Source organism: Ursus arctos, unplaced genomic scaffold (assembly GCF_023065955.2).
Source record: "Ursus arctos isolate Adak ecotype North America unplaced genomic scaffold, UrsArc2.0 scaffold_34, whole genome shotgun sequence".
NCBI classification, from domain to species: Eukaryota; Metazoa; Chordata; class Mammalia; order Carnivora; family Ursidae; genus Ursus; species Ursus arctos.
In genome coordinates, this window is record NW_026623030.1 from 16,191,485 (window position 1) to 16,202,542 (window position 11,058).

Consider the following 11,058-nt stretch of genomic DNA (forward strand, 5'->3'; position numbering starts at 1 on the left):
CAATGCTTCCTGATGCTTGGGAAGGAAAGGCTTATTAAAAGAACATCTGTAATCTTTCATCTTTTTTGGTAGAACAAACAGAGCTCCTTTTAGCTGATGGGAACAACTCTGATTCCAGAATGTCCTGGTGTCTTCCAAAGCCGGTGTCAAGATCCCAGGCTCCCGTGGTGCTTACTGATGAGCAAGAGGTGGCAACACCTCTGACGTGGGGATGCCACCGACCTGCCCAAACTGGGAACCTTCACTGTCGCCTCTCCTTGGCTTCCCCTCATGACTCAGTAGTTCAAAGGAGCTCAGTTTTACAGGCTCCTTAACAGCCTTCCAAATTCTGCGTGCAAAATGGATGGGTCAAGGGAATGTTCCTCCGCCCTGGGGACAGCTGGAGCTGCCCTGTCACTCACCCCGGAGTACCACAAGGATGGGACCATTTTCAGTGAGTGCTGATGTGTGATAAAAGATTAAAAAAGCACTGTGCTAAGTAAACCTCTGGAAGAGTTCCAGTCTCTTCTCCAAACGACGGAATAAAATCAAAGCTTCCTCCAAGAGCACGTCCCGTTATCTTTACAAAGCTTTATTGAAACCTGTACGTCAAGGTGACAATAATTCAGTGTTTGGAAAACAGTAACAAAAAAAGGGTATCCCAGACTCAGGTTTACCAAATAAATACTGGAAACCAGGGAGCACATTCCTCCATCTCCCAGCAGGAACACAGGGCATAACAATAGCACAGGAACCCGTGCTAATGGGCACATCTGCAGCATCTCCCCGGAAACCATGCCGAGTGTAAAAAGGTTTGCTTTGGTCCAAAGGATGTCTTCCTGACACAAATTTAGACGGCTGCTGTCAAGTTCTAAGGTCCTTCCAGAATAAGCAGCAGCAACTGCTACTGCCTTCACTGCTAGGTAGACGGAGGTCCTGAGCAAGATGGCACAGGCTAGGGGAGGGTGCTTCTGCAAAGTTTTCATGGTAACACTGTCCCCTCATTACGATTAGAATAAAAAGCTGGACAACCCTCCAGCTAACAGTGGTCAGTCCTCAGGATCATCCGGCTTGATGGAGAAATCCGGCAGCAGTTTTCAAAGTATGTTCTAAAAACAGATTATTGCTGAATACAGTTCACATGATCTATATTCTAGTTGGGGTGATTTTAAAAAATGCCCTAAGGCCACAGAGTCAGCCACCTCTGGTTTAAAACAAAAGTACTTAGTGCACATAAGCATAAGAAACAACTGTAAATCTTCATCTGGAAATCAGACAGGTTCTAATTTCTATAGAAATTGTACCTCCCTGGAGCAGAGAACAGGAGACCATCTATTGCTTTGATTTCAGAGGACTGGTACTTGCTGTTAGCTCCACGGCCAGGCCTCAGCAGGGACAAGCGGATGGCCTCAAAAACACGTATGATTAGCAATTTCTGTGTGGCCTCGGTCCCTGCTTCCCGGATTTTACCAGCAAAGTGGCTAGTGTTCATTTTTGGCTTAAGAAGAATCTCCACAACCAGTTCCGAGGATGTCTGTTCAGAAGTGCACCTGTCCTCATGCCCCGTGGCGTGGGGGTACAGGCCTCCTGCCTTCCCTCCCTCCGTTCTCAGCACTGCTGAGCCCGAGGCTCACAGCCACGGGTGCTAAGAGGACTGTTACAGACCGAGGCGCTTTGGGAGCTGCCGTGCCTGGAACAAACCTTCAAGCAGGACTACGGTGGGTATGTAATGTCTTATAAAGAGTGTGAAATGAAAAATGTACAGTCCGTTCCCTCTGGTGGAAAGCATGCACGCGTGGAGCCCAGGAGTGCACACCGTTCCCTGGGGCCCACCGCTGGCTCCCAGCTCTTCATATGGGCTTGTATAACAAGGTGGTGACATACTTTTTCTTGTATCGGTGGGTCGCGCTGAGCACCATCACTCCATCCTGAGGAAGAGGGTGGAAATGATCAAAGGCAGGACTAAGTTAAGGGCTCAAACTTTAGCGCAGGCGCGCGCGCGTGTGTGCGCACGTGTGTGTTTGAATCATCAAGGGGGCTTAATAAAGAGAGTCCTGTTCTGTCTTCAGAACCGGAGCCTGTGGGTCTGCCTAAGGTCCCAGAAGCTGCCCCCCTCTGACAAGTACTCCAGGTAATTCTGTCGCTAGGGGACCTCAGAGCACGCTTAGAGAAACACAGCTCTATCAGCCCCAAACATGTCATTACCTTGATGGAGAGCGCGTAAAGGTGGTTCAACATGACGTGGTTGGGCTCAGGGAGCAAAGCTGGATCACACTGGGAGGGGAACAAAAGCAGATGGTCAGCATTTAGGATTTGGAAATGAAGAAGGTTCTTCGTTTTATTTCACAGCAGTGGGTATCAACAGAAAAGAGGCAGGCTCTCATGCCTCTTTCTGCTTAAGCTGGACAGTATAGGGCTTGTCTAAGAGGACAGGTGAGGTGAGGGGGGTCATGCCTCATACTCCAACTAAGGGGAGCTCCCTGCGTGCCTGCTGGATACATTGGTATGTGTCTCGGTCAGGCTTTACCTTGGCCTCTAAAGTGTGGGCCATTGAAAGAGAAGCAGGAAGAAAGAGCTGTCCAACGAGTGCACTCTAGAGAACGCAGCAAGATAAATCTAAACATTTCCGAGTAGTGGACTGCAAGCTCATGTCTATAAGACTCAGGGAGCATGAAGAATGAAATGGATAATGGGGGGGGGGGGGCTGCACGTCTGCATCCAGCTCTTCAGCTCAGCACGCAGACACCCACTTGTATGTGGAGTCCAGAGCAGCGGCACAGTTACTTTACCACCTTACAGACATGTGAATTTTAGGGGGCAGCTTGGACAAAGCACAAGAACACCCAGATTCCTGAGAATGAGGTTCCAAGAACACCCAGATTCCATGCTGTGCATATCTACTTAAACGGAATGGGGTGCTCTTCAGGAACCAGGAGGATATACACTTCTCCTTGCAAGTGATATCAACGTCCCAGAGAAAACGTGTGTTACCCAGATTCCCCAAATTTGGATCCAGGAGCGCTGATGTTTCTGAAAGCAATCTGGTGATTTCGATTCTAAAACATGGGGGGCCCAGAGGAGGAATTCCATTCGGTAGCTTACTGAGAAGGGGTGGCTATGTATTTCATCATGGAATGGGGAGAGGCAGGAGTGAAACACAAGAAAGACAAGTTCAGAAAGGCTTTGTGTGATGGGAAAGCAGCACCCACACTCGGGGAACATCTTGCTCTAGCCCACTCCCACAGCGGAGGGGGACCCTGGCCGTTAACACCGATGGGCAACCAGAAACCTTTTCACCAACTGCTTTCCAAGAGGTGGTCAGAAAGGGGAACAGCAGAACACGACCGTGGAGGATGGTCCTGGCAGACGCCTGTGTACTCACAGAAATCCCCGTGTCCTTGTTCAGGATGACCTGGAGCAGATGTGGAGGGAGAATGGGGGGGGCTTTAAACCGTTCTTCTGGCTTTGAGACATACGGCTCCTGATGGTAGGGTCCCGGTGGGGAGCTGGATAGCTCTGTTGGGAGATGGTGACAGGACACTGACTTTGAAAATGGTGAGTTTCAGGAGCAGTCTCGTTGAATTTGTGGCATCGTTGTCCCCTCAATAAAGATTCTTATTCCCTTGAAGAATATACAGTCCCCAAGGGTGAAGAGTAGAGGCAATGAGAAAACCCTTCTGGAACTTGGGTGACTGGCATAAAATTCAGCAGCAAGCTCAGATGCCCTGGCAGCAGACAGCGGTGGGGGCGAAGCTGGTGATTCTGGGTCAGACCAACAAGGAAGCTGCTCACAGTAACCTAACCTGACATGCCCCTGCACAGGAATGCTTCTCGCCTTGGGCCGGCCCGGCAAATACCACAAAGAAGCTCAGGGCTTCAAGTGAGGCTTAAGCAGCCAAGCCCAAGGTCTGAGCTCCACCAGCCAGAATAAAACAGAAGATAAAGCAGCCTGTGTATACAGAAACAGTGGCAAAAACAGGTTATACAAGGCCCATTTCAAACCTAAAACCAAAAATAAAAAAATTGAAAATCTGATCTCTCAGCTTCCTTTCAAACTCTTGAGTGTCTTGATTACACTGATATATTAAGAAGTTTCTAGAAGGGCAGTGTTTCATAAGGTTAGAGGCAGCTCGCTTAGCAACGTTTGGCCACCTGGAAGGGACTGAGCAGTTACTCAAGGGACGCCTGGGACGGGTTCTGGTCGCCTGGGCCTTGGGGCCGTCCAGAAGAAATCTGATGCGCTCTGGCTCTGCCAGTTCCCTTGACGTCATTTTCTAGGGTACAGGCTCCCTTCACACGACCCAACCATACGACAGCAGGAAGTTGACAAATGTATTAAGTGCAGAAAACTGAGCCATTAGGAGTAAAGATGTATTTTTAAGAAAGTGGGTATCTGAATATGAAGCCTGATGTTGGTTTACTGGCAGTGAGGGGTCAGTTTTCTTTCCCCAGGTGGTCTATGCTGCAGAAACTTGACTAAAAGCTTTGGTACGTGGCCTAAAATTACACTTATCAGTAAGTAGGGGATATTTGGGCATTTTCTCCATCCCCCAATTCCCACCTACTAAAAAGAAATAAATGACTTCTTGAAAAGATTAGTTAGCTAGCTATCCAGAGAGAACACTATTTTTGGATTTCCAATTCCTGCTCAACAAGCTGGCTTTTCAGCCAAGCAAGCCCACCATGGTCAATTTACCACTGTGGTTTCTGAACTGATAAGAGTAAGAGATCCTGGTGGCAGAAGCTCCAGGCCCAGCCAGGTACAATGAAGAACGATCCTGTAAACTGAACTGAACCCATCTTGTTCGATTAGCAGGTACAATCCTGGGCAATCTTTCCGCTGCCTCCCACAGGGGTCCAGGAATTATTTAAGCCCGTGCAAGAAGGGGCAGTGAAGCTGGCATGGACACTTTAGATTACAACACATCATTGCCCCTGAATTCCATGTATTGTTTCTTCCTGTGGATTTGGATGGAAAGCAATTTACTGAAAGCTTGACGACTGGCTGACTCTTGGAAGACGGGAAAGTTTTACTACGCTGGTTGCACAGTTAGCCTGTTTCCTGTGATGAGCCTTCGTCTCCCCCAAAGGGATTCTGAGAAGGTGCTGATATACCACATGAGGTCACGGAGGTGTCCATTTATCACCTATCAGGCTGAAACTCTTTAGGCAGGCACCTCGAGCAGGTCGGGAGTGGGCAGGGAGCTGGCAGGCTTCCCCTGAGCTGGCTCATCACCAACCGAATGCAACTTTCCAGGGCCCCTTGGGCCTTGCCCCTGGCACGAGATCAACTTCTGGTTCTGTTTCCACAGTCTACTCTCTGTGGCTAAGCAGACCTACTGAATACTGGAGATGACCAAAAAAATGACTTAGAGCTCCCTTGGGCTGGATTTCAACAACCTGACCCGACAAGAGTTAGGAATTACTTTTGTGGCTCTTTAGGGAGCTACAAACATCCACCCGACTGGGCAGCAGCTTGAGCTCAAGAGTGAGAGACAAGAGAAATAAGAGTATTTCTAGACTGCACAGCCCCCACCTACACACACGTGGTATAAAATAACTGTGTTCATACCAGACACATCGGAGCACTTTTGGGAATCCACCATTAAAGCATCAAATACTTCAAAGTCAGTTTTCTTCACTTGAATGATGTTGTTAACTGTGCCAAGCTGGCTGGTTACTACTGGCTGGGAAGAGACAGACAGGCACAAATCATAACGTGGAAGGTCTCTGGAGTTATTCTTTAGAGGATTTAGACTTCTGGGCTGGCAGGTCTCATCTCCTGGCTCATGAGCCAATCTGCTCGCCTCCGTCAAGTTTGCCCGTAAGTCTGACTATCAGCACTGCTACCTAGCTCAGCCGCACGCGGGGACTTTTACCAGTGGGACAAAGGGACCTGGCACAATCGGTAAGGGAAAGTGGTTTGTCTGGACTGTGCAGGCAGTCAGAGGACCAAGGGCAGGAGGAAGAGTACCTCGGAAGGGTCATGCGTCCACTGACCATCCACAAAGAACTTGTACTGATGCTCTCCTTCGGGCAGGTCCAGGATGGCTACAAAGTTATTGTGGCTGCAAGGAAAAAGGATGCAGAGGCTTTCAGCTGGGTGAGCTGCCCTCCTAAGCTTACTGACAAATCAGTCGTCGAACAAAACCCGACCTTTCCATGTGAAACCAAGAGTTCAGCTGCAAAATAAACATTTTTAACCACTTTAGTCAGTTCAGTAGAATGATCCCAATCTAGAAAAGCTGTAAGGAAGCAGCAATGCAAGAGGTTTCCTGGACGACTCACTTTGCTCAAATGCAGGAATAATCTGCCTTCCTACCAGCAAAAGGTCAACAAACAGGCATGTATCTTTTTCAGGCTGCACGCAAAACACCGCTCACGTGGAGGAGGACAGCAGTGCCAAGTAAACTGCGTGCTGCAGTTTTAGTCTTTGTCAGTCTGCCTTGGGCCGGAGATGGGACTGATTTCACAGGATCCACAAATAGGTCTCTAAAGAAACCTGCTTCCCTATTAAAACAAGGTTCCAGGAAGACTCTTTGTTTTGTTCCCCGGACTTAAAAGGACTTGTAACTGTGCTGAGTGTCTCCCTCCTACACCGACATCAGCCCTGGGAAAGCCTGAGGTCTGAGGCAGCAATCGGGCCTGACCCAGCAGGGCATACTCTCTGCCTGTTTCATCAAGAACACTCACTAGTGAAGACGCTTTCTCAGTAACAGTTGGAGACAGAAGGCCATGCTAGGATTCCTGATCACGTGTCTTACTACGGGTTTGCTAATGATGCCTACAGAACAGGTGCCTTCCAAACAAAAGTAATACATGGAGAGGCAAAGTGAGAAGGAACCCCGGAGATTATCTGCCCAACATTCCCTTCCTACAGATAGAAACACTGGGACTCAGGGGTCACCGAGATGTGAGCTCAGCCAATGTGGCCTCAAATCCTGGTCTTGAAGATTCCCAGCCCAGTGCTCTCTCTTCACTGCACTAGGAATAGACCTCTCTCTTTCTGCAGAAGTCCTGCCTAAACAAACACATAGCTGCATATCTGAAGTCAAAGATGTCCGTGAAATACTCATTGCTAAGAGATGTTTTCTTCTAAGTGTGCTCTAAACCTAGAGACTAACTGGGTGTGAGATGTGAACGCTGTGAATTATTAAGCAAAGTTATTTTCCATTTAGCATCCATTTTATAAACACATCCTTTTCCATTCCCCATTTAGAAACTATAGGATCCCTGGATTAAGACAAATATGTGAATACTGCCCAAGTAGTTACCTTCTCGTGAGGGGAAGTTTACTCCAGTTGTTGAAGGACCCAGATAAGTAAACTTCCTTTCCACCCCCCGTCCATCGAAACACTGTTGGCCGAGCCTGGGCAGGGGCTTTATCATTCACTTCCAGATCATGCTGCCAAGCCAGGAATTCTTCCTTCTCTGGAGCCTAGAAACGGAACAGTTTACTCAGGGACAGGAAGCCATCAGGGAGCTCCCTACAATGGACGGTTACCCTAATGTAGACAATTCATTCTAAAGAAGCAGCGATTACTACTAGGTTCATATTCAAGCTCATTAACTTAATAGCTGTGCCTTGGTTTCTCCACTTGCAAAACAGAGATAACAAAAGGAACTATTTCTTAAGGTTGCTGTGAAAGACTGACAGGGTCCACGTGAATTGCTCTGCATAAGCGACTCACACTTGGTGAGTACTTAATAATTATTAGCTATTAATATTATTATTAAAGAGATCTACACCAAAATTTTAGTAGAAACTACAGAACTCACTTGGAAGAGGGTACAATGAATTCAAGACCAGATAAGATACATGTCATCTTCTTCCCTTAATTAACAAGATTTGAAATACACAAAAATTTATTAGGGACAATTCCAGAGCTGTCAACTTGAAAACTCACAAATCCAGATTCTAAGAGAAAAAAATATTCAAAGTGCTGTCCAGGCACTGGGAAGAAAAGGATAAGGCACAGACTGACCCTCCGTATGGCAAACGTTAGCTTCTAAGAGCAGGAAGTGATGTATAACTGAGATATTCCAAAATAAGAGAGAAATAAACACACCAAACTCTGGGGGAAATATATGTGCTTTTGGATCTTAAACATATTTCCTAGTCAGAAGCCCAAGACATTAAAAGAGTGGGAGTTCCAGCTGGGAGAGACTCTTAAAGGTGTTGCTGAGTGAGCTTCTAAGACCTTCATTTCAAATACTGACTGCAGTTTATCTTTTTTTTTAAGATTTTATTTATTTCAGCGAGAGAGAGCACAAGCAAGGAAGAAGGGCAGAGGGAGAAAGAGAAGTCGGTTCCTTGCTAAGCAGGGAGGCTGACATGGGACTTGATCCCAAGACCCTGGGATCATGACCTGAGCCAAAGGCAGAGGCTTAGCTGACCAAGCCACCCAGGCGCCCTGACCGGAGCTGATCTTAAATGACGTCTGCTTTTTTTAAGATTGAACAAGATCTACAGATTAAAGAATAATAGACTGGAATCACTTGCCACTGAGAAGGTGATAACTAACCACAGCCAAAATAGTGAACTAGTGTAGCTAAAATAACCCATGACTTTTTTGGGAGTATAGGGCATTCAATCCAGTGTCTGCTACATCATTTCAGTAACTTCTGAGGAAGTGATAATGGACACTATTTTTTTTTTAAGATTTTTATTTATTTATTTGACAGAGAAAGACAGCCAGTGAGAGAGGGAACACAAGGAGGGGGAGTGGGAGAAGAAGAAGCAGGCTCCCAGTGGAGGAGCCTGATGCGGGGCTCGATCTCAGAACGCCGGGATCACGCCCCGAGCCAAAGGCAGACACTTAACGACTGAGCCACCCAGGCGCCCCGACACTATTTAAAATCATTATCCACAAGATCCTCTGTATGCTAAACGTTTCTTGTAGGAATTCTGGAGCAGCAACAGAACAACAGATACTTCTAGAAGAAAGTAGTAGGGTTCTTACGGTGTCTTAAATAGCCATCCTTGGGTCACAATTATTTCTGGGGGAAAGGATATCAAGTCACTGGAGAAACAGGATTCCAAAGTTCACTTTGCACACAGGTCCTCAGGAATGCAACAAATTGAGAAAGCAAGAGCAAATCACAGGACGGAAGGCCCAGTAAAAGGCTCTTTATTTAGACTCAAAGCCAAGATCCAAGTGAGGATTTAAGATAATGTGAACACCAAGCCCAACACCTGAGAAAAAATATGAGTACAGGTGGAATGAGTTGCCAGGCAATTAGCCTAATAGGCAATGATGATTAATATGCAACTGGATACTAACAGAGAATATGCTGGGCTGGGGAGACACCTTGATTTTTCCTGAACCTACTCTGTTGCATTGTCCTTAAGGGATCAGTTCTACCACATACTTATCAGCTGCCAGAACCAAGTGTCCGTGGTTCTGGACACCAGGCGTGGGCCCTGCAGCCGGAAACAAAAGACCCCATCAAGTAAGTCAGCATGCATGTCGCTGAAGCAGGAGTCAAGACTCATCTTCGAAGTTTTGATGAATTAAAGCAGACTATGGTAGGATGTCCAAATGTGGCCTGCAAAAATGTCTGCTTTGGTCTCTTTAAAATCTTAAGTCATATTTACACAATAGGAGAGAGAAGGTGAGTAGCAGCTGGCTGCCCCCCTTTCAGACTGACACTTCACTCACCCACTGACCTCCAAAAGTGGATTTACTTTTCTATGTCTGCTCTAAAGTAGCCTGTGTGAACTAAAGGTTTCAGTTAGAATGAAACACCTCTGGCAACTGCAGTCAGCTGTGTAACTGCTTTTGGCTTACTCATGTGCTCTGGGTTATCTCCAAAATCGACAATAAATTGCAAAACCAGCTACTACAAGAAGTGTCAGTTTTCGTAAAGGTGAGGAAAAATCTCTCAAAGCTGTGAAACTAATTATACCTAAGAGGAGAGCAGAGACTGGGGCTCACCTGCTGCTAACTCAACGATCTTAATTAATTAAGAATTTGAAACGCTGTCCCAGAGCTGCTTTCGCCTTAATGATGTTAAACGAAGTCAGCTCCTCTTCCCTCGGGGTGACTTTCTCATCGGTAATTAGACACAGGTTCCTGGACTGCTAAGAGGGCTCTTACAGGACCATCTGGCTTTTAAGAGCACGGAGTTAAGTATCACCTCCCTCCCACTTCCGATGAGTTTTAGAGGGGATGTGGCGGGGAATCTAGGAGAGGGTTCCTCCCCTCCACATTAGTCAAGGGGAGCCGGATTCCCCCACCCCCTCACCTTGATTTCCTCGGAGTGGAAGAGGTCGGCGTCCTCGGGGCTGTCCATCAGGATCTTGGGCCTGTCCCCATCCTTGGCGCCCCCCGAGCTGTCCCTTCGCGGCGTCTTGTGGCCGCCCTGCCGTTCCAGCGCGGCCCGCTCGCTGCTCGTGTTGCCCATGGCGGGGGTCTGCGGGGACACCGGGAAGCCGGACGGGGCCTCACTCCAGGGAAGGGGCAGGGGACTCCTGCAACCAGGAGGTCACAAGGACTCCGGGGAAGGAGTCCGAGCCCCGAGTACCACACCCCTCGGGGCGAGGGTTCCGGGCCGGTAGCCGGTGTGTTGCGGGTGAGGACTGCCCAGGTTACCCAACCGCGCTTAACCCAAGAAGCCCGAAAATAACCCGACACTTTCCCAACAACTCCCCCACCTCTTAGCAACTTCCGCTTCCGGCGCGTCTGCTAGTCAGTCGGGATCCGGGGTGGGGGCGGCGGCGGCGGCCGGCGAAGCGCGTTAGGCTAATTCGACTTCAGTTCCGCTTCCGGTCCGGATTGGCGCGGTCGCAGCACCCGGAGGAGGCTTTCGCCGGCCTCGGGGCGCGCAGTCGCAGTCGGCTGCTACGACGGGACCCAGGACGAGGCTGCCAAAGGCCGGCAGGGGGCGTGCCAGCGCGCCGGCGGTCTGGGCCCCTCTCCTGGCGCTGGAATGAATGATGCCATTAACTATTTTAGAGATCTTTGCCCACTTCTGTACTCGACAGCCAAAGAGCTCTTTTAAAGTGCTAATCTAATTAAGAGACTCATCCTATTAAAGCCTGTTAATGCTCTAGCTCCCACGTTTTTGAGTGCCTTA

The 11,058-nt window shown here is 48.3% G+C and overlaps 1 protein-coding gene across 2 annotated transcripts; it reads right to left on the minus strand.

Moving 5' to 3' along the window:
* Window positions 1-558: 558 nt before the first annotated feature.
* On the minus strand, window positions 559-10,762 carry PRKAB1 (protein kinase AMP-activated non-catalytic subunit beta 1). 2 transcript variants are annotated; one of them, XM_026514985.4, is made up of 8 exons: window positions 10,637-10,762; window positions 10,228-10,395; window positions 7,254-7,417; window positions 5,954-6,047; window positions 5,552-5,666; window positions 3,362-3,495; window positions 2,185-2,253; window positions 559-1,907 (listed from the first exon to the last, which is right to left on the minus strand). In XM_026514985.4, exons 2-8 carry the CDS (start codon window positions 10,384-10,386, stop codon window positions 1,830-1,832), a joined length of 813 nt encoding a protein of 270 aa, XP_026370770.1. In that variant the 5' UTR covers window positions 10,387-10,395; window positions 10,637-10,762; the 3' UTR covers window positions 559-1,829. The 2 variants fall into 2 exon arrangements, with proteins under 2 accessions (XP_026370770.1, XP_026370769.1); XM_026514984.4 differs by having other exon boundaries at window positions 10,228-10,669.
* Between the last annotated feature and the right edge of the window lie 296 nt (window positions 10,763-11,058).

Coding starts and splice junctions, on each gene's coding strand:
- PRKAB1 (XM_026514985.4), bottom strand. CDS start 10,386: ATGGGCAACACGAGCAGCGAGCGGGCCGCGCTGGAACGGCAGGGCGGC. Junction 7,418..10,227: donor TCCACTCCGAGGAAATCAAG/GTGAGGGGGTGG, acceptor TTCCGTTTCTAG/GCTCCAGAGAAGGAAGAATT. Junction 2,254..3,361: donor ACAAGGACACGGGGATTTCT/GTGAGTACACAG, acceptor TTCCCCTCCCAG/TGTGATCCAGCTTTGCTCCC.